We start from the raw sequence: 23907 nt of genomic DNA, 5'->3' as shown, positions 1-23907 counted from the left end.
AATGTTCTTTCATGTTTTTCCTACGGTTTTCTCTCTAAGCACTCAGAAAACACTAAGCTGGTGACAGGACCAAATAAGATTTTCATTGATCAGTAAGAGGACCAATAGCAGATGGTCTCCAAGATTGCAAGAATCCATTTTTCAAAATGTGCCATGGTTCTTGCACAATGCCCAAGCATTTTGGCCATATCCAAGATAGTTAAAAAAACCTGAAAAAATAATTCACACACGTTTCCTGAGTGTGGAAAGAAAGGAAGAAGGTACAATTATTTTTCTTTTACCAAGACAAAAGTTCAGACCCAGATTTTTAAAAAGCAACTTGTAAATTCAGTAAACTACAGAAGCCTCAATATGCCCTAATGTCTAGAAGCTAACGAGTCAGAAGACTGCTATTACACTTGCATTGAAGCTTATCAAGTACAACAGGATTATGTGTTTATTAGCTACTCATGAAGTGTCTGGACCTCGTTCTAACATTTTCTAAGACGTGGAAGTTATAATATATTCTGCAGTTTTAGCTCAACACAAATGAAAATTCTTTTTGGATACAGAATGTATGTAATGAATACCGAACTGATATTCCTATCTTCCTCGATCTCTTTATGAACAAAATCACTTTGGCGCAAACCAGAAAAGCTGCCATTGGTTGCAGTCTTTTGCCTTGTTCTATAATACATAGGCTTGAAAAAAAACAGTCTACCTCTTTCAATACTTCTCAGGAAAAAAGCAGCATTAATGTGCTAAAAACCAACTGAATCCTGGGTTCTCGATACCATCTGAGCAATATGACATATATCCTACATTCTCTTTGACTAGTGTCTGAAAATTTTCTCAAATTATAGCACAGTTCTGAAAACACACTGAAGGAATATATATTGGGAGTAAAAATAACCTGGTGACGGCAACAAGGATCTCCTAAATTAGGGTCTTAGGAGACATGACAGTTCTGAACAGCTGAGGTTCAGTAACAGGTATGACAGTGACTCAGTATTTCTATGGCCATTGCCATTTCTTACTACGGTGGTCTCTAAAATGTGATCCTCCACATTTCAAGAGTTAGAAGCATCTTTTTGGTCACCATAGCTTCCAGAGAAATTAACAACATACATATCACTGCCATTTAAATTGTACATTTTGTTTATCTTGCACCTCCTATAGGTATTATAATTAAAGACCTTGCACATGAAATACTTTACAAAGAAAAGAAATGGACCACACAGGTAACTCACAACTGTTATTGCATCTTGGTTCCAAATCCTCAATAATAGCTCGTTTCTTCTGTAGCTCATTGTTAGCTTCATGGAGCTTCTCACTGTTGCAAACGAAAAAAGTACATATTATTTTCCCAATATTATTACTGCGCTTGAATGAACATTAAACAAAATCCTCAGATACTGATACATTTCTGAGAGCACGATTGATTTTTGCTGTGGGGCATGAGGACAAATGACAACATCACTGTGGAAATATTTGTTAAATAAACTGAAAAACATTACGGTGTTTGGAGAACTGTAACAACAAACAGCTTCATTCTCAGTAATTATAAACTTAATTTAGAACTTACAGTTAATTGTACAATGCATGCCTAAAATGAATACTCATCATTGAGATTACATTGAGAAAGAATGGCTAAATCCAAAGGCAACAGAAACTACAGGGTTTTTTGCAAGCCAGTCAAAAAGCAAACAGCTCTTTGCATTTTAGGGAAGTAGAAGAGGTGCAGAAATAGCAGAACAAAATGATAACACTTCCTAAAATGTTGCCTTTTATGCCATAATGTATACTAAAAAGTAAACAAATTAATTTTGTTTACATTAACATGCTTTCCTCAGAAGAAAATTACTTACTCCTCTTGAGTAAACATTTACACAATGTTAAGCAAAGTTTTCTAACCACCACAAAATGATGGTTCCTTCATCACTCTTATTGCTTTCACAAAGGTTTTCTATGACATGAAAATAGTATCTGAACAGCAGATTCCCAAACATTCCTGTGTTATCTAATTCCTCTTAGTTGTATATTTTCCAGATGCATGATTAACGACTGTCTGCCTTCCTTACCATACGGAAAACACATCATTTCAAATGGCAAACAAAACAGGCAAACAAAATACTTACAGATGTTCTTCAAGTTTCTTTTTCAGAAGAATTGACTAAAATAGAAAGTTAAATGTTTTATTTTAATATATTGCAGAGCTTTAACGTCGTTTCAAAGTTATTTTAAAACATATAATTTTGACATTCTAACCAAAATCCAACTTTTTACTTCACTCAGTTTTAGATCACAACTGTAAAGCCATCCTCTGTGGTAGCAATCCTTCTCTCCACAGCTGTGTGACTTTCCTGAAATTAGAGCGCTTTATAACTTTACAAATATTTTCCCAGGAACTAGATCAATAAAAGTAAGACTCATAAATGACAAAATTCTATGACAGTTGTTTTAATTTCTTCAATACTTTTGTAATGAGACTTAATAAATTAACCTGAAATTGGAAAGTGCAGCAGAATTTGCTAGAAGAGCTGTCCTACCAACGCTGCAATGCAATTTGCATGAAGACATGTAGCAAATTAATTGAAGTAAATTCCTGTCCCCAGAGAAACTAGAGGGAGTAGAGTATTTCTGACTGGAGTATAGCAGAATTTTTACCCTTTTTCTGTTTTTCATCTTTATTGATTACAGACACGTAAAAATTACCACACAACTTACAGTGTTCCACTTTCTGGTTAAATCACATTTAGATAGGCTCTTTGAATAAAAGCTTCAAAGTAAATTTTATTTTAATTTTAAACTCACTTCATACACAGTGAGTACCTTTCAAAAAAAATAAACCCAATAAATGTCTATAAACTGAAAGTAGTGTTAAGTAAATAGAAAGCCATACTCACAATAGCCTTGAGCAGAAGCCCATGCCAAGAAACAGAGATGACATTAGTATAAAGCAAAACAGCAGCCAACAGAAGAAACTATTTAGAAAGTCATGAACAGAAAAAGTTAAAGCTATGCATTTTTTCACGCATGCGCATTTTTCTCCCCTGTTCTCATGAGCAGTTTCATCCTGTAACATTTTCTAAAACATATCACTAAAAACAAAAATATAAAAATAGTAAAGAAGCACATTTGTGAATCATTGTGTTTAAACCAGAATTTCAAAGGACAGCAATTGCTATTTTGGAAAGTCATATTAAAACAAAAATCATACAAGTAACAAAACGGGAGAAGATACACAGTCTATTGGGCTACAACCAAAATCAAGAGATGCATGTGTTTTTGTGGAGTGATTCTGAATTGTGTTATTGCCACACCGATTGAATACAAGACAAAAGCAGAATATTTAAATCAGAAACTGCCTTTTTGGTTTGTATTTATCCAGTACCAATCACGCTGGAGGTCTAGCATGTGACTGATGGTCCAGAATGCCATCAAAATATAAGATAAAATCATCAACAAAATTACTTCATGGTTTTTTCTCCAATGGTCTTTCAACAAAGATTTAGATACCTGGCCAATAGAGACAATTACCATGTGCACCCAAAAAAGCTTTTAGTATTGTTATAGTGTAAATACTTCAAAATATTGTCTTTGCTCACATTCCTGGGTCATGCTTTTTCATTATCTCAAAGTTGGATTTCCTTATCGCACTATAAGAAAGGGAGGGAGCACGTAAAAACAAGCCCGCATGACTTTACTGACTTCAGAGTCAGAAATTTGTAGCAGCTCAGTATCTGCAGGTTTTGACCATTTGGCTTTTTTCTTTTTCAGTCCTCTGAACAACTGCAGCAACACCACCTTTTCTGCAACAATAAATGTTTGTATGCACCTTTCTTGGCCATAAAGCATTCGAACTGGCACGATCACTTATGTCTGATCATTTAGGGAACTATTGGTTGGTTTGGACATGAATGGGGAAAGTTGGCAGCAGTGCCCATTTTCCCAAGGTAAGAAAATAAAAATTGAACTCAGCTTTTCTTTTGCAGTCCTTGTATTGCACTTGGGTTTAGCTTGGAACAGATACAACTACTTGTCAACATGGATTCCACTGGTATATTTTCATATATATTATTTGCATAGTACCAGCATTGTTGTGGGAGTAACCACTCTCCCATCTAGACAGATCACATGTTCTCACATGCAAGAAACTAACAATGATAAACAGCACACACAATTAAAAGAAGCAGGACTGAGTTTACCCAGAGTAATTTACTGAAGACATGAGATTAGGAACAAGAATAAAAGGCAAAATGTCCGATTTAGCCACCCAAAGATCCTCTATATACTTGTAGCAAGGCAGATAAATTCAAATAAATTACTCTAAAAATGGGCAAACATTAGGGTTTTTTTTGAAGTCTCAGTCAGCTTCAAAGCCACATATCCAAGTCCTCTGTTCCTAACAAGTAACTACTATAATTGGTGTTCTCTCATAGGAAGACCAGTCTCTTAAAAAAATACCAATTAAAAAAAAGCGCTTTACCTAATTTTGAGCTAGTTTTACATTTAACTTCATTCAAATGTTTGATCTGTTCATAATAGAAGAACATTTCTATAACAAAACTGTAAAAATCAGCTAATGCGTGCTCGCTATTTTGCTTTTTCCTCCTACTCCTGAAAAGTTCCACTTACAAAACACCAGAAAAAAATACTTATTATGGTGTGGTTTTAGAAAACAGGTATCCTCCCCAGTATTTAATTGCTATCTTTCTTTTACATCAAAAAAACCTACAGAAATAAAGTCTTTCTGCTGGAAATTTATTTCATGCTTAAACAAGCCAAAGAAACAGGTCTGTCCCCTTTTTGAGGACAAAGTTTGGTTTTGTTCTGCATGTTAAGGCCACAGTCAGATGGCTAGGCTCTGGCTTGAGGTTAAGCTAACTTGGCAGGGGGAGGGAAACTATGGCACATGACTTGAGAAAATTGCTTGATGAGACTGGTGACGCTGTGAGAAGATGACAAAAGTTATAAACAGCACCATGAGGGATGGTCAGATTTCACAGATGCTAAGAGTAATCATAGAATCATAGAATAGTTTGGGTTGGAAGGGACATTTAAAGGTCATCTAGTCCAACGCCCCCTGCAATGAGCAGAGACATCTTCAACTAGATCAGGTTGCTCAGAGCCCCATCCAACCTGACCTGGCATGTTTCCAGGGATGGGGCATCCACAACTTCTTTGGGTAACCTGTTCCAGTGTTTCACCAAATGAGCAAAGTGGCTGAACTTCACAGGTAACCAAACAGGTAACAGTTTTGGGGACCTTTTAGGGAGGTGCCAAGTCAGGAGGACTTTTATAAGGCCAAGATTGCATATGTAACAGTATGAGAAACACCAGATGTGGTATGGATTTAGCAAGACTAGGTCCAGTGGGGTTGAAGTAACTAAAGGCAGGTTGTTTATATAGGAAGGGATTAGGGCAGAGAAAGGGAGAACAAGGATGACAACAGAGAGTGATAATAAGACATGCAAATGATGTAGTCAAAGCTGTTCAGGCTACCTGTTGAGCAGCCCTCCACATGACCACGGCATTCTGGAGGACAATAAATCACACCTGCTGTTCTGACCACACCAGGCATGTCTGAATTGATTCTGTAGTCTGGAAGGCTGGGGTAAGAAGGCCTTTCCCTAACTAGCAAGGCAACAGCCAGGATGGACTAATCATGCATCCCAGAAGGATGTGTCAGTGCCCATTACAGGCCTAATGGCACTGATATCTTCCTAACATCTGCCTTCCACTGCACTTCAATGCAAAATCAAAACTGCTTCTCCATGTGGACCTCGGCAAGCAGCATGTATCATTGCAATAATACTTGCCTGTGTTAGGATAGTGCTTTTACTACTTCTTGGGCAAGCCTAAAAATTACTTCAACTTTGAAAAAAAACAAAACTAAAAAAACCCCCAAGCCCTCATCACACATTTCTGGACTGAATTCAAACGGGATCTTCAGTTTTCTGGGTTGAGCATATTTACAGTATAAGTATACAAAAATACAAATTTCAGTGCATTGTTGCAGAAAAGTAGTGAAAAACAGAGGAAACATGCTGAAAATGATGCATCAATGAATTGTATGCCATATCTCTCCTTATCCTTTTTCTCATGCTTCTGAAGAATCACTCTTTTTGTAAGGATATCTTAAGGATAACTCAGGTGGTCCCAGCCACAACTTTCATCTACTTGAGCAGCTGGGTTTAACTTTGAGGTTTGCTCTGCTTTGTGTGGGAGACTGGATGAGGTGTCCATACCTGCAGAGGTTCTTGCAGCCTTAATACTTCTCTGAGTCTACACTCTCTCTTTTGCTTCTTTAAGAGTAAATGAAATCCTACATACCGAACTCAGCAAAACAGGCCATGGGATTAGTGCCTATAAATCACCACTGGCATGGTCAGACCTACACAGAAGCCAGGAATGCAGCAACTGCATCATGAACTTGCCAGCTCTGATTTGACAAGGGCTGCCTGGTACACACAGCAGGTCATACTGTGGTGTTGTGATGGTGGTGTTTTGCTGTTAACAGAATCATCTCAGATGATGCCTACATAGGCTGCAACCAGTTCTGTGAGCGAGCTGCAGACACATCCTAAATTACTGCCCAAACCAGAGCCTCAAAAAGGGACACAATTAAAACTGCAGTAAATAAAGCTGAATTCAATTAGACAGGGATCTTTTACAATACTCAATATCTGAGAATATTTTTTTCATATCCTTGTTCACCCTGAAAAATCTGATTTTGGTCAATAACCAAGACAACAAAGAATATCTCAGAATCACATAATAGTATGGACCTATTTTAAAATGCATTCTAAAACGCATTCTAATTTACTTAGGAAAATAATCTTATTTGAACTCGACTAGGTGTTTTACTTTCATACAGTTTATTCTGAAAATTAAAAGGATAAGCTATATTAGACACACTATTAAATGAAAAAAAGCAGCTAGTAAAAATTTTCACTGCTTTATACAAATTCGTTAAAACAAAACCACAAAAATAGAAAGCAACACATTACAACTTGTTGCCAGTTAGAAACACAATACACTGAGATTGTGATCATACACTGTGCATGTAGAGTCCAGCAAATCACTGCTTTCAAGAAAGTTCTAGAGCTTCTTCTCTCAAATACAGGAGATGGCAAACACAATTTTTGAGTGGAAGACTGAAAGTTGATTTCCACACTAACTCTGCCACAATGTGTACTCTTACATTAAAAATAAAGTTAACTCCGTACACAGAAACAGAAAATGCTGCATTATGGTGAGGGCCTAATTATTTGACTTTCTTTTAGTTTAGGCCTGCCTGGCTTCTTGCATTACGAGGTACGTTTACATCCACAATTACAGAGCTTCCACTGGCAGGAAAGGCCTTAACTTTCATTAGGAAAACTAAACCAACAATAACTTCAGATACTTTATTAAGACATAGGGAACTAACATTTCCTTAATTCCCTGCAAAACTCTCTATTCTAATTAAATAATTTTAACGCTAAGTTTACTATGGGAAGAGACACAATTAATCAAATAGAACATATTTGACACTTCTCTATATAGGATGGTTTTCTTTTCTAGACAAATGTCTTGCTACGTCTTACATCCCGTTTAAAGAAGCACAATTTAGTGATAAGACCATTAGTAAATATGGAAAACGATCAGAAATCTCCATTTGCATATTTCTTTTACATATATTTTTTACAAAAAGGTGAAAGTTTCGAAAATGGTAACTACTTCAATGTAAGTTTGATACACATTTCTACTTACATCTTCAGCTTTTGAACCTTGATCCTGCAAAGATTTCTGTAGTTCTTCAACCTGGGACTGCACTTCTAGAAGTCTCTGATTTACCAGTCTAGGAAAGAGGTAATATTTTGTTTTTCAGAAAAAAACAAACAACTGCAAGAGGAAGCCTGAGATTTTAGTGTCCAGTGTTTTCAGGTCATCTACACAAGAGATGCGATACTGCATTTTATTCACAGAAAATTTAAAACAGTAGTTAGAGCATACAGCAGTTCCAGAGATTATAGCCTGTAGTCATCCAGAACATTCTGATACTCTTCCAAGACAACATAAATGCATGTATTAAGAAATAATTTCTATATAAATGAAACAAGAGTTTCTAACAGTCGGTTTTACTGTGTGAGAGCTACTAGCTTACTGCTTTTACACAGTCACAGAATCCTATAAACCTGTAGGTTGGAAGGGATCTCCGTAAGTTGTCTAAATCCAACCTCCTCCTTAAAGTAGGTGGACTTACAGCAGATTTCTGGGAACCACATGCAGTCCGGGTTTGGACACCTTTAACAACAGAGGTCTGACTATCTCTTTGGGTCTGTCTTCTAAAGCTCAGATCCATACTCCATATTGTGTCTGTTGCCTCTTGTCCTTCCACTGTCAATCTCTGAGAAGAGTCTAGCTCTGTCTTCTTGACACCCTCCCATCAGTATGGGATCAGATGTAGATCACAGTATTACCTCCTCTATGCCACCTTTTCTTTGGTCTGAACAAACCCAGTTCTCAGTCTTATCCCACATATCACATGCTCCAGTGTCCCTCACCTTAGCAGTATTCTGCTGCACTCCTGTACATCCATATCCTTCTTGTACTGGGGAATCCAAAACTATATGCTATGTCCAGATGTGATCTCGTAAGTACTGACGAGAGGTGAAGGATCATTTTCCCAGACTGACTGCCTGCACCTTGGTGAGGACAGCCCAGGTCACAGTCAGCTGCAAGTTCCCCAGCTGACACATCCTCCTTTGCTGCCCACTGGGACCCCAGGGCTTTTGCAGCAGAGCTACTCCCCAGCCTACTGGTCCCAGCCAGCATTGCCAGCCTCCTTCCAGCCAGGGACGGGGCTCCCATCAGCTCATTTCTCTGGACTGCCGAGCTCCTTGAATAATAGCTCTCCCTTTCAGCATATCAATCACTCCTCCCAACGTGGTACCATCCTCAAACTTGCTGAGACTATAGTCCCTCCTGTCAGTCAAGTTGTTAATAAAGGTGATGAACAGCATTGGCCCTGGTATTGATGCCTGAGGAACTGGTTGCCAGTTGGATTTTGTACCACTGATGATAACGCTTTAGGCCCAGCTGTCCAACCAATTTTCCACTCACTTTACTGTCCACTTATTCAGTCTATATCTAACCATTCTGGACACAAAGATACTATGGGAGACTGTGCCAAAAGCTTTGCTAAAGCTAAGGTAAGTACCGTCCACTGTCTCACCCTTCTTCACATAGAAAGTCATCTCATTGTCAAGACAACTGGATTAGTTAGGCATGATTTGCCCTGAATAAATTCATGTTGGCCCTTCCCAATTACTTTCTTGTCCCTCATGTGACTGGAAAAAGATTCCGGATGGACTTGCTTTGTGAAATTCCCAGAAAATGAGCTGTGGCTGACCAGCCTCTGTAGTTCTCCAGACTCTCTTTCTTGCCCTTCTCGAAGGTGAGCGCAGTATTTACCTTTTCCCAGGCTTCAGGAACCTTCCCCAATCAAAGGGGAAGATCAGGGAAGATTAGATAGAGAGCAGATTCAAAGCTTAGAGAGCAGTCTCACAGCAATATCAGCCAGCTACCTTAGCATGCTCAGGTGCACGCTTTCTGGTCCCATGGACATCTATATGCTGATTGGCTTAATCTAGCAGGGTCAGCTAGAGCAGGTTGCCCAGGAACATGTCCTGTTGGGTTTTAGGTGTCTCCAAGGATGGAGACAACCTCTCTGGGCAACCCATTCCAGTGTTCAGCAACCCTCCCAGTAAAAAAAAGTATGTTCTTACATTTACATGAAATTTAATGTGTTTTAATTTCTTTGCAATGCTTCTTGCCCTGTTACTGGGCATCACTGAGAAGAGTCTAGGTCCATCTTCTCTAGATCCTTCCATCAGATATTTATAAACATTGATAAGATCTGCCCTGAGCCTTCTCTTTTCCAGGCTACATAGTCTCTATCCCTCAGACTCTCCTTATATGAAAGATGCTGCAGTCCTGTAATCACATCCTTGCGGCCCTTCACTGGACTGACTCCAGTAAGTCCATTGTCGTTCTTGTACTGGGGAGGCCAGTATTGGACACAGTACCGTCAAAAGTATATGGCATTGTTAGAAAAGTCAATTGAAACAGAGGACAAAACTTCTTACCTGTTTTCTGTCTCCAATTCATTCTTCCGTAAGTTTGCATCATCGAGAAGGCTCTGCAACAAGGCGATCTTTTCATTGTCAGAACCTTCTTGGTTCAACTTTAACATCTTGTTCTCATGCTGAAGGCGAATGAGTTTCTCCCTAAACATGTAAAATAAAATTTTGTAGAAAAAAGTATGTCAATCTCTATAAAGAAGAAAACAGTTTACCATGGGAGGTGTAAATATAAAGATCATCTTTACCTATTTAAGGGAGACAGCTGAAACAACAATCATGTCTTCAAACCCCCAGATACAAACCTGATTAAAGGAGTTGTAATTGTAGAAAGCACAACACAAGGAAGTTGCCCGAGTGCCCCTATTAGATCTCAAGAGTACAGCTGGACAGATTTTTAGGTAGAGTGTGGAGAACGCAAATCTTGGTGCCAAGTGTTAAGGGAGGTTGTAATCTCAGCTGTCACTGAACTACTGCATGAACCTGGGCGAGTCAATTCTACCCTGTTGGTCTGTTTTCTTAGAATCACAGAATCATTTAGGTTGGAAAAGACCCTTCAGATCATCAAGGCCAACCATTAACCTAACACTACCAAGTCCACCACTAAACCATGTCCCTAAGCGCCATGTCTACACATCTTTTAAATACCTCCAGGGATGGTGACTCAACCACTTCCCTGGACAACCTGTTCCACTGCTTGATAACTCTTTTGGTGAAGAAATTTTTCCTAATATCCAATCTAAATCTCCCCTGGCACAACTTGAGGCCGTTTCCTCTCGTTCTATCACTTGTTAGTTGGGAGAAGAGACCAACACCCACCTCGCTACAACCTCCTTTCAAGTAGCTGTAGAGAGCAATAAGGTCTCCCTTCAGCCTCCTTTTCTCCACACTAAACAACCCCAGTTCCCTCAGCCGCTTCTCATAGAACTTGTTCTCTAGACCCTTCACCAGCTTCGTTGCCCTTCTTTGGACACACTCCAGCACCTCAATGTCTTTCTTGTAGTGAGTGGCCCAAAACTGAACGCAGTATTCAAGGCGCGGCCTCACCAGTGCCAAGTACAAAGGGACAATCACTTCCCTAGTCCTGCTGGCCACACTATTTCTGATACAAGCCAGGATGCTGTTGGCTTTCTTGGCCACCTCAGCCCACTGCTGGCTCATTTTCAGCCGGCTGTCAACCAACACCCCCAGGTTCTTTTCTGCCAGGCAGCTTTCCAGCCACTCTTTCCCAAGCCTGTAGCACTGCATGGGGTTGTTGTGACCCAAGTGCAGGACCTGGCACTTAGCCTTGTTTAATCTCATACAATTGGCCTTGGCCCATCGATGCAGCCTGTCCAGATCCCTCTGTAGAGCCTTCTACCCTCAAGCAGATCAACACTCCCACCTATCAGAACTATCTGATAAAGATATTAAACACAATACTGAGCCCTGGGGAACACCACTTGTGACCAGTCGCCAACTGGGTTTAACTCCATTCACCACAACTCTTTGGGCCCGGCCATCCAGACAGTTTTTTACCCAGCAAAGAGTATGCCCGTTGAAGCCATGAGCAGCCAGTTTCTCCAGGAGAAAGCTGTTGGAAATGGTGTCAAAGGTTTTACTAAAGTCCAGGTAGACAACATCCACAGCCTTTCCCTCATCCACTAAGCAGGTCATCTTGTCATAGAAGGAGATCAGGTTAGTCAAGCAGGACCTGCCTTTCATAAACCCACACTGACTGGGCCTGATCACCTGGTTGTCCTGTATGTGCCGTGTGATGGCACTCAGGATCTGCTCCATAACCTTCCCTGGCACCGAGGTCAGGCTGACAATCCTGTAGCTCCCTCGATCCTTCTTCCAGCCCTTCTTGTAGACAGGCATCACATTTGCTAACCTCCAGTCAACTGGGACCTCCTCAGTTAGCCAGGACTGCTGATAAATGATGGAAAGTGGCTTGGTGAGCACTTCCACCAGCTCCCTCAATACCCTTGGGTGGATCCTATCCAGCCCCATAGACTTGTGCGTGTCTAAGTGGTGCAGCAGGTCACTAACCATTTCCCCTTGGATTATAGGGGCTTCTTTCTGCTCCCTGTCTCTGTCTTCCAGCTCAGTGGGCTGGGTACCCCGAGAGCAATTGGTCTTACTATTAGAGACTGCGGCCAAGAAGGCATTAAGTACCTCAGCCTTTTCCTCAGCCTTTGTCACTATGTTTCCCCCTGCATCCAATAAAGGATGGAGATTCTCCTTAGCCCTCTTTTTGTTGCTAATGTATTTATAAAAAAAATTTTTATTGTCTTTTACAGCAGTAGCCAGATTAAGTCGCAGTTGGGCTTTGGCCTTCCTAATTTTCTCCCTGCATAACCTCATGACATCTTTGTAGTCCTCCTGAGTTGTCTGCCCCTTCTTCCTAAGGTCATAAACTCTCTTTTTTTTTCCTGAGTCCCAGCCACAGCCCTCTGTTCAGCCAGGCTGGTCTTCTTCCCAGCTGGCTTGTCTTTTGGCACATACGGATGGCCTGCTCCTGAGCCTTTAAGATTTTCTTCTTGAAGAATGTCCAGCCTTCCTGGACTCCTTTGCTCTTCAGGACTGCCTCCCAAGCAATTCTGTCAACTAGGCCCCTAAACAGGCTAAAGTCTGCCCTTCGAAAGTCCAAGGTAGCAGTTCTGCTGTCGCCCCTCCTTACTTCTCCGAGAATCGAAAACTCTATCATTTCATGATCACCGTGCCCAAGACAGCCTCCAACCATCACATCACCTCGAAGTCCTTCTCTGTTCACAAACAAAAGGCCCAAGTGGGGCACCTTACCTAGCTGGGTCACCCACCAGCTGTGTCAGGAAGTTACCTTCCACACACTCCAGGAACCTCCTAGAGGTTCTATTTCCTCTCCACTGTATTGTATTTCCAGCAGACATGTGGTAAGTTGAAGTCCCCCATGAGAACAAGGGCTAGCAATCGCGAGACTTCTCCCAGCTGCTTACAGAATATTTCATCTGCCTCTTCATCCTGGTTGGGTGGTCTATAACAGACTCCCACCATGATATCTGCCTTGTTGGCCTTCCTCCTGATTCTTACCCATAAACACTCAACCCTTTCATCACCATTGTCAAGCTCTAGACAATCAAAATACTCCCTAACATACATGGCTACCCCACCACCTCTCCCTCCTTGCCTATCCCTTCTGAAGAGTTTATAGCCATCCATTGCAGCACTCCAGTTGCGTGAGTCATTCCACCATGTTTCTGTGATTGCAACTATATCATAGTTTTCCAGCTGCACAATGGCTTCCAGCTCCTCCTGTTTGTTGCCCATGCTGTGTGCATTGGTGTAGATGCAGTTCAGTTGAGCTATTGAGCCTACCACCTTTTTTGGGGGAGAAACCCTAATACCTGTGTGACTGTTCTCAGGTGCTTCCGTGGTTTCTAATGCATCAACAACCCTTACGTCTTTGCTGCTGCTTGCATCTCCATCCCCTGCTTCCACTGAGACGGCTAAGGTGCTGCACGCATTAGTACAGACATTTCAAATGTGCTCATCATGGAGCAGACTGAAAGACCTTGTGTAAGGACTGAAAGAGTTAACGTATGTCAATGTCTCAAACATTGTAGCAAACTAAGGTACCATCTGCATAGCAAGGAGGGACCACAGCAGCAAGAAGTGGCATGGACGCAGGGGGCACACCGGAAGGTGCGCAGTCCCGTGTTCTGACAGACCCGGCATGGTGACACACCGTATGTGGCCAGGGGTCACACAAAGTTTATTTGACGAGGGGGCTTGTAGCTCCTTGGAAAGTCCCTAAAACCACCACCCCAATAAGCCGCACATGCTCAGTAGGTGAAGAACCATCTGGAATACCACCATATATGTCAAGAACTGTCTAGAAGGAACCCATATAAGTCTTCAGGAGGCGTGACTATGGACGGCGATTAGACTATAAAAGACACAATTGCAAAGAGCCAGGTTGCGTTCCCACCACTGGAGGACCCTAATGCAGAGCAGAGACCATTGCTGGATCCAAGGGTGGTGATATCTTTCCTTTTCTCTCCCTCTTTTCTTTATCTCTCTCTCTTTTTCTCTCTGTTTCCTGATCTCGTTCTGGGCACATAAGGGTAATATCATTGTAGACCTGTCGTGGTAATATCGTTGCGAGTTTGTTGTGGTTATCCTGTTAGAACTTCTGCCAAGCCACTATCTGCTCTTTTCTGCCAAGTTTTAAGCAAGTTTCAAGTAAAGTTGTGATCTGATTGAACCTCTCCGGTAATTGTTGTTGCTCCGGATTACCGCACAGAGAATTAAAAGGTTAACCTCACCCTCACCCACCGAGTGGGAGGTGACATTAAACCTTGCTATCACACAGTCCCTCAAACATTGGCATGCTGCCCCCAGGCTTATCTGTAGTGAGCCTGGGTTTATCCCTTTCCCGCTTCAAACCTACTTTAAAGGTCTTTCAATGAGCCCTGCTAACTGCTTATGTCACTTAACTTGTTGATTTCCCCAGGTGCAACTGACAGGCCACAGACTGAATCTGCTTCACGAAACTCTCCCACTTGGCCTGCAGGTCTTCTCTATGAGATGGAGAAAGGTGCTTGAGCACAGACCCATGCTCTGTTACCATGGAGGGAACAAGAGAGCATTAGTAGCTACTCCTATGGGTGGGCTGCCTTGTGCAGTCTTCCCCCTTCATCAGCAGAAGCAGCAGCCCAGACCTCCAGATCAGGAAGTTCCAGTCCTACAGCAGCCACTGCTACTGTCCACCTCTATCAAGTAGGCATGGAGGCCAATTTTAGCAGCTGCAAACAGTCTGCATAGATGTATGCTTGCATAAAATCCAGAATTCATCTTCAGGAGCCAAAGACGAAGAGTCAGTGAAACCACAGGCTATGCTTGGATATTTGTGGCATTTAGGGTCCTGTCCTCTCTCATGCAATCATGTAGAAGGTTTATGCAGTAAATCCATACTTCACTAACACTGCCTCAAAACATTATTCTTCTCTTTTGTTGTTTCTGAACAAAACTAAAAAGAATTGCTCTTTTTAGTTGTTGTAGTAAGGCACAGCAGCACAGATGGAAGAAAAATCTTTTCTATTATTAGCTTTCTAGAAAGATATTATTCTACTACTGAACAGTATGTTTTGGCCCATATCGAGCTTTCCAAGTGTTAAAATACTGTACCAGTATTCATAGAGATAAAAGAAAAGATTTCCTAAAAAGCTAACAGATTTCTGAGATGTGACTGTCTTAAAAACTTTTAGAATACTGGCAAGGCTAAACACAGCCTGCAACATCTTAAGATACAATGATTTTCAGCTCTGCCACCGCTGTTCTTCCTTTTAATAGATTGTAAACATTTGCAATGATACAAAATGGAATTTATAATCTACTCTTCCTTTTACAATTTTAGTCATTTTTTCCTCGTACAACAACATGTTCTTGTTACAAACATTTTTGTCAGTTATCGCACATATAAGCTGCAGTTAGATGAACCCTCTGCAGGAAAAGAAGAGACCCAGTGCGAGGATAAAGGGGGTTTTTGTTTTCCCTTTTTTTAGGAGCACAATACAAACTCGAGACAGGTCAGCTGAATTTTGTCTGAAGCATAACAGCTCCTGCTGTGCAGAAATCCAAAAGGAGAGAAAAACCCAAACATCAATTGTAGAAACTTTCTAACACTGAAAACTAACTAATCGTCTATGGGTACATTGTAAAGGTTAGTAAAACAAAGCACACATTAGCTTACTTTATTTCAGGAGTAACAATTTCTGCTGCTAAACTGTCTGAAGGCTCTTGTCTTCCCAGAGGCATCAATCCTGGGTTAGAAAAAGTAAAAAATTTAGCAAGCAGACCAGTAACTTTCTTTAAAAGACCAGAAGTAAACATTGTTCTACAAGTTTACAGTTTTAGAGTAGTGCTAGACAATGCAAAGCAACACAAAGTCAGGCTACAGCAAGACAGACAGACAAGCACAATTTCATTTGGAGAATAATCATTATTTCTGTCTTCATCCATTCTAATGAAGCAATTTTGTGGTGTATTTTCTGCTCATTAGCTTATCTAAGAACTACAAAGCTGTGTAACATTACACATAGAAATAAATTGTAACACATGAAACATCATACACACATGAGAATTATGTAACTACACAGAAATCAGAAATACATTATAAAAATATCACACTGTGGAGGAGACAAATTTCTGATTGACTGAAATAATGTTTGAAGTTTTCAAATGCTTACAAAGTTATGAATAGCTGAAGCAGCTTTTCACTGCTGATCTTAGAGGAGCTTAAATTTATTCTGTGCTAAATAAAAGCACATTCAATACTCTCCAGAGAAGTCCTGTAAACTTTAGAAAAGATGCATTTAATCTCCTTATTCGTCCTTTACCTGTAGTGGTGAGTTGACCCTCCTGAGCTTGTACACATCTAAGCTCTTCAATAGTTTCTTTCAAAGAATCCCTTTCTGTTCTTAATCGCTGAATAATTGGAAAGAGAATGAATATCAGTCTTGGCACTATAAATCCATCTTTAACAGTACACAAGGCACTACAAATCCATCTTTAACAGTACACAAGTCACCAAAAGGCACAGCCCTGAACACTTTAAAAAGCATTTAATGCAACTCTAGAGACGATTTTCAAATTACGGCATCTGAGTCTATTTCATAACAGAATAAACATATATTATATATTCCACATGAACAGTCATTTTTTTGAGAAGGGTTGCTGCTCTGTATTACACTTATGAGGGTAAAAATATCAGGGTATAAGCTTACAAAATGAAGGTATTAGTGACACAAAGTTCTGGTACCAGGTAGTAAACAGCATCCATTGGGGCCACTCAGCCATCCTCCTTTTCCCCCTCATCAGGGCTGATTCCAAGGGAAAGGGAAGGGAATTAAGAGACGGTAGATTTTTCCCTCACCAGGAAACCAAGGTTTAGCCAGGAGTGAAATGAAAAGCAGGTGAGTATACAGTCAACATAACAAACAAACTGCATTAACTTCATTTTGTTTGTCTTTCAACAGTGAAAGGGTCAGCAGCATATCCATATTCCCTTCCTCCTGTGTGTCAACTGGCCTTGCCATTCACCAGCATCTTAGCTATGGAAGAAAACTAGATGCTTGAGGCTCAGTTCAAAGAGAACTGAAGAACAAGACTGGACCACCTTGGGTGGACAGATGGGCTCTTCAGCAGCATCAGGCAAATACTCTCCCAATTTGGCACAAGTCCCATTTGGCAAAAAAAGAGAATCTACAGGTAGCATCAAGTTTTTGTCCAGAAGGTTGCCAGGATTTAAAAACGAAAGGAGAAAATGGCAACTATGTAAAGATCCAAGTTGTAGTTTGCTCCAAAATCAGACATGTCCAGTATTACTAAAAGGTCCAGGACAGACCTCAGCTCTGTGTAGGTATGGAGTTGTGTCAGCTGACAGTTCCTTGCATTTCATCCTATTAACAGTTTGATTCAGATACATTTTACATTTCAGCCCAAATGAATCCAGGACTTGGAATCACTTTGGCAAAGAACAGAGGCTTCTGTTGTATTTCTGAATCCTGCAAGGTGAACTCTGGTGCAACTGTCAGAACAATCTGAATAAAGTGTACATTCTGTTAGCACTGAAAGCCATTTCACAAACCCCATAGGTGAAAAAACTTTTTACCATAAAAACTACAGAACAGGAGCCACACAGACGAGTGCTCAAACTCCGCTGCTGAAAGTAAGGATTCTGCAGTCTGCTACCGTCAGTCAAAAAATGCTAAGTTGATTAATCAAATGCCAGAATATTTTAATGAATAGAAAAAGCTCTAGGGCTTCATTTGTACGCTGCAGACAGAGTCAACTCACCAAATATCTTAGTACTCATTGTACAACACACCACAGAGGTAAAATTCCAAGCTACATAGCTGAATATATCAAACATGCTACCACACTTTGCGAGAACATAAAGACAAGGACAAAATCAATTTTGGTAACTATTTCCAAAATATAACTGACAAGATACCACTACGTAGCTTGTGACCTGTGGTGGGCAACCTTACTGATATGCATGTGACAACAGGGAACAGAAAGAGTAGGTAACAGAGGTAGTGAATCACTAATTCAAATGTTGAGAGACTTCAGCTGTAAGCTACTTCCCACAGGTGCATATGCACTAAAAAGAATGTGTTGAAAAACAACATCTGCCCCCAAAAATGCTATTTGCCAGGGGGTAAAACAGAAAACTACATGACAATGGCCTGCAATTCAGATCCTTTGTGCAAGATGAAATGGTCCACCAAGCAATGGGTAAGCCACAAACACAACCTTACCATTGTCAAACATAACAAAACTGGAAAAACAAACTTTAAATAAAGAGCAGGAAAGAAAGCCAAAGCACAGTACGAATACAGTTATGGGCATTCCGATCTGAACTGAAGGGCAGATGGAAGTGATATCAAGTACAACTGTCCACAATAGTTTGAAAATTTAATAAAATGTGGAAATCAAAGACCTCTGAACAGAAAATAACTGAAAACTTTCAGTTCAAATGCTATTCAAGTGCAGGGGCTGGAAACTTTGGAAAGAATTGGACAGGAAATATGACTATTGAGGGAAAAGCCTACAGAGATTCTGACTGATAGATGGACTTATACATAAGCCTAAGAAATTGCTAACTCAAAGTGCTGGCCTTGGTTTGAGGTAGTTTGAGGTACCTGCGTATACATTCCTAAGAAACAAGCCGAAATAAACGGGTGAGAAACAATAGTGTGCAAGAGAAGTCTGAAGGATCAGTCTTGGCAAGAGAGGACAGAGCAATTAATCGCAGAATCACCAGCAGCAAATGACAGAGAGGAAGGGAATAGACTGGTATCCATCCTGTGTGTTCCATATTGGCAGTACAAGACAGATCAACAAGGAGCTGTCATACAAGGTGAGATCGCCACAAAGGACGTGTCCCTCTACGTGACTCCTAAGCCTCTTGCTGCAGTAGTCAGGACTCCACAAAGAGAAGCGTGCTGATGGTACCTCAAAGCATGCTTTAGAAAAAATGCAACAGGAGTTTAGTTCTAGGATGATACTACAGAAACCCTACTTTAAATAGTTTTTCAGAATACATTACAATTACCCTGGGTGTTTATTAACCTTCTTAAGGTAACAACTTCAGATCCCAAATATGAAGGCTTTTCTTCTTAAAAATGGGTTGCATATGGTTTTGTACAGTCACTTTATTCCATGCTGTACAGTTCTTAGGTTTAAAAAGGATCTGGTACACAAACATTAGAAAATTTTAAGTGAAAAAAGACTTCCTAATTTAAAAAGCTTGCTGTAAATGGCTAACTATAATTACCATATCTCTGTGTTATAAAGGACACAAAGTTGCTATCGCTACTACCAAAAAAATAACACCTTGGCACTTACATCTTTTTCTTTTTGGAGGCTGTCTACTTTTTCTTTCAGTCGTTTGCATTCATAATCTAATTTATCAGCTTTCTTGGATTCTTCAGATAACCTGTTTTGTAGTTCAACTGCCTGTGAGAACAAGAATCAATAATTTGTCTGCAAATATTAATATTAAAACAAAATACACAAGACAAAGTAGCCAATTACCATGCACCACGAGTCATGTTGTAAACAAGTGAAATAGTTACCTATAGGACATACTAAAAACTGCTTTCATCAGTTGTTCTGTGTTTCAGCAAAACCAACAGCATTCAAATATTAGGTCTTAGCACAAGAAGCAAAAACTGAAGTATTTTCAGTACATCTAAAAACAAGAATTTAAGCCCAAGCATGGTTTACAGAAAAAAGCTATATAGTTCTATGGATCAAAGAGCTTAGGAAAAGTAGAAAAATACTCCTGCATTCTGAGAAGCCTAGGAAAAAGAAAAAACTCTGAAGAAAGCAAATTATCTACACCTTTTGTTAACTCTATTTCACAAGCCTCACTCAGAATTCAACCACCAGTTTATGCAGTCAGGTAACATTTCTTAACCTGAGATTCTCCTAATCATTTTTAATACACTAATATAAAGACTCAGCCACAGGCTCATAAACAGTTTACTTCAGAAGGAAACATTGCTAACAAAGTCGCATGTATACTTTCAACTACAGATCAGTAAAGAGCTTTTAAAATTAAATGAGCAGAAACCTGAAAGCTGAGCAGAAACGATCAGTGAACGGGAGGCAAATCAGTGAAGTCTTGCCTTTTCAAAATTCTCAGCCTTTACTAGCAAAGGCTCGTTCCCAGAACATTAGTAAAGCTCATAATGCAGAGAGCATGGAAGCAAGTAAGCTGAATCAAGACTGACCTGCAAACACAAAAGCTGAATGAAGACTCAGCTAAAGACGTACAGCTTCTTCTGAAGCAATTCATAAGAAGGCTTTTTCATGGCTTTTAGATTACAGAGAAAGCAATTAACTTAAATTGTGAAGCAAAGCAGTGGCCATACCTACATTAAGACTGCCTAGTGGTTCTAATTACCTTTTATTTTCAATGTGTATAGCTATAGCAAAATAACTACAAGGCCTAAAAATCTGCATGGTCTTAAGTCTTAGAGAAGGACTTTGCTGTTGTTGTTCTTAAATTAAAGGCTGCAAAAAAAGCACAGGCCTGCCATTTCTGAGATTATCAGATTAAAAAAAATATATCAAAATGTTAGATATGAAAATATTTCATTTCTCAGATGTGACATCCATCACTGGGGCTATCAGCGTAACTGCAGGTCTAAAAAAAAATGCAGGCCTTCACCTGTGATTATGTTCCCACTTGCAAAACAGGTATATTTTCACCTCAAATGGAAACAAATGCTTTAATGTTTGTAATCACTCATGCTATAGTAATGGTATGTAGAAAAACACAGCAGGAAATAAATTGTCTTGAATCAGGACTTGGGAGTGCATAGAAAGATATACAGCTACATGGTAATGCAAAAGATTAAAAAAAAAAAATGAACTGCCATCACATTTACTGAGCATTATCTGATGTGTGGAATGAGTAAAGCAGGAATCTTTCAGCAAAGAAAAGCAAGACATACTGTTAAAAATATATCAGAATGCACATGCACAAAGGGGCTGAATTAAAATTACAAAAAATAATCCTGGAATCTTCACATTTCAATTCTTCATGCTGCAATAAAAAGTTTCTTAGAAAATCCTTGTGCTTGCTTTCAGAAAAGTGAACAAAAACTCTTAAATAAATAAATGCTATTACATCTCCCAGCACAATACACCACCACTAACCTCATCTCACAGAAACTGCTGGGTGGGGTGAAGATGCGATTTCCTTGCAGATCACTACAGGAGTTTGAACCAAGCACTTTCATCTGCACAGCACAGAGCTTCTAAGCCAAAGAAATAAACTCGTCTGATGGCATCATCATGAGTGGGGTTGGATCCTCCACACACCAGACAAGACAGATTCCACTACAGGGGCACACTAGTGCTCACCAGTGACATACCATCAGAATCCTTATACCTGGCTTAATTCTTATAGCACAATTTAGGATTCCCAGAAATTAATTTTGTGACAGCTCATGATTCACAGGCAGGTCTCAAAAGGAGCTCAGCCTTACAGACACTGAAGGCAAACACACTGTGTGTTCATTTTGAGACACTGTGGTTAGGTGAAGAAAACTCTCCTCTGTCATGAGACATGTGAGGTTTATTACAGTCTCAGCCAGCGGAACAGTTTTATACAAATCAACAGCTCCTCAGACATGAAATCCTACCCATAAAATACAGGGAATGATGAAGAAAAGGAGTACTTTTGCAGCACAAATGATGGGACTGCCCCTTCCAAAATCCCTGTTGTTAGTGAAATAAGAATGATCAGATGTAGATGTCGAGGTTACACAACTGTATCACATGCTCAGCTGTTCAATGGAGTGAAATATTTGTTGCCAGTAAAAAGGATACTACTCATGTGCGAAAGGCCATTGCTTTCTACATTTACTTTTTCCTTTGATTGTCTGTTATTTCACTATTTTTCTCGTCCAGGTTCTTTTTTTCTGGTGGAATCATTTGGACTGTATTTACAATTAGCCCACAGAGGCTAAAGCTACTTGTCTTAATAACTAAGATGGCCAGGTGCAGGGAAAAAGCTATCAAGTCTTAGGGACACACATTGCTCCTGGGCTTGCAGTGTTGTTAGTGGTTGTTTTGGTATTTTTATTCTGCTGTAAACTGACATATAGGGACCCCTGTGCCGCGACCATTTGAGCTTATGCACAGGCTCTACGTATACATATACAGAGCATGCACTACTACTTTAACGAACCACGCTCTGTCTGGCCCTGTAACAAGAATCCCAGAATGATGTCATGTCAATGTAGTGCAGAAGCAGAGAGAAGATTAAGCACATCTTCCACCTTTACAGAGACAGGATCCCATAGCACTCTGATAAGCAGGAGGATAAACAGATGCCTTTCACTCCAGAGAGTGTGCTCATGACACATTTTGTACTCCGTTGTGTGCATATAAACAACAGGGATGATATGTGTCCTTCTCTCTTTATAACTGGACAAATTCAGACGTATCAGGCAAACTAGAACCTTAAAAAAAAAAGGTTATTTAACCACAGGAGTAACTTACCTCAGCTGTGGTGCATTCCTTGCTGCTGGAAAGTGAAAAGTGGATATTTTTTCTGAAACAAGAGGCTCTAATTCAAGCCCCACTACTGAATATGAATTAGGAATAATTTGAGAAAAAAACCTTAACATCTGTTGATTTTTTAAAAGTAAGAAAGACTGCTTATTGGCAAACTAATGTAAACTTGAAACAATGATAAGAGTTGTAGGAAAGGAGGACAAAGGTAGTACCTACAAAACATGGAAGTCTTCTAAACACAAGGAGGTGTTTGTTCATAATTTCTTTTTTACTTTGAGGTATTAGCCATGTTATGAAGAGAAAGCGTTGAACAACACAGAGAACTGTTGCATTGATGATGTCTGTTCTCACCTGTCTCTTGTATGTTTCCAGCTGACTGCGTGCTGCGTTGGCCTTCCTTAGTTCTTCTTCCAGGCTCACGGTATTTTGCATGTATATTGTATTCTTCTCTTCTAAGAGTCTCACTTGCCGTCGCAAATCACCCAGGTCTTCCAGTTTCTTTTTGTATGACTCTACCTGGCTTTCTAACTTGGCTACTTTATCAGAAGAATGCCTGGAGGGACAGATTTGTATCAAATTTGTACTCTGAAAACTAACAAAATGAAATGTCCTGAAGCTTCCTCAGTATTTTGCCTCAACACAGAAGACATTCTGAGACATCTTGGGGGGAACAAGACAGCAATCATATCCTCCTATTACTAATGTTTTCACTTTTAAATTGTCTGCATCCTTCCCATAACTATTTGTCAACTCAAAGAGCTACTGACGGGGATACTTTTAGACACTATCACTCTTTCTAATACAGCCTTTTTATCTGCTTCCGATCTTAAAGTAATAGTTAAAGCACCTTCACTCCCACCCATTTCCTTTCAATTCTAGATCGATCCTCAGTCCTGCATTTTACAAGAGAAAAGAATAAAATTTTCTGCCCTTCAGTTTGTTTTAATGATAGGAATAAAATCATAAAGGTCTGTCTCCTGGGCAGCATATACTTGGTGACATAGAAGTACCATAACAGCTTTGGAGCCTGATTCCTTCTAAAAAAAATGAAACACCAGGCTCCGTTCATAACATTTCAGAGTTTTTTCAGTCCACCTGGTGCACTGCCAGGACAGCAATAGTCCTCGCCCCCAACGACCCACACCCCCACTACTATTACTGTCCCCAGTTTCATTTTAGAACCAACCGATTTACAGACTCAACTTCCTATGAAATCTGGAGAATCCCCCATTGAATTGAT

General features: G+C 40.0%; 1 protein-coding gene across 1 annotated transcript in view; it reads right to left on the bottom strand.

Annotated features, from left to right (window-relative positions):
• Positions 1 to 23907, bottom strand: part of HOOK3 (hook microtubule tethering protein 3) — a 97319-nt gene that overhangs the window by 18020 nt on the left and 55392 nt on the right. Inside the window, exons 11-19 of the mRNA XM_050913738.1 lie at positions 23019 to 23220; positions 19482 to 19592; positions 16469 to 16556; positions 15823 to 15892; positions 10116 to 10256; positions 7738 to 7825; positions 2886 to 2963; positions 2118 to 2152; positions 1230 to 1312 (exon numbers count right to left, since the gene is read on the bottom strand). Of these exons, the coding sequence (XP_050769695.1) occupies positions 1230 to 1312; positions 2118 to 2152; positions 2886 to 2963; positions 7738 to 7825; positions 10116 to 10256; positions 15823 to 15892; positions 16469 to 16556; positions 19482 to 19592; positions 23019 to 23220 (896 nt within the window). The remainder of the gene's footprint in view (positions 1 to 1229; positions 1313 to 2117; positions 2153 to 2885; positions 2964 to 7737; positions 7826 to 10115; positions 10257 to 15822; positions 15893 to 16468; positions 16557 to 19481; positions 19593 to 23018; positions 23221 to 23907) is intronic.

Source organism: Gymnogyps californianus, chromosome Z (assembly GCF_018139145.2).
Source record: "Gymnogyps californianus isolate 813 chromosome Z, ASM1813914v2, whole genome shotgun sequence".
Classification (NCBI taxonomy): Eukaryota; Metazoa; Chordata; class Aves; order Accipitriformes; family Cathartidae; genus Gymnogyps; species Gymnogyps californianus.
This window is presented reverse-complemented; position numbering and strand designations above follow the sequence as displayed.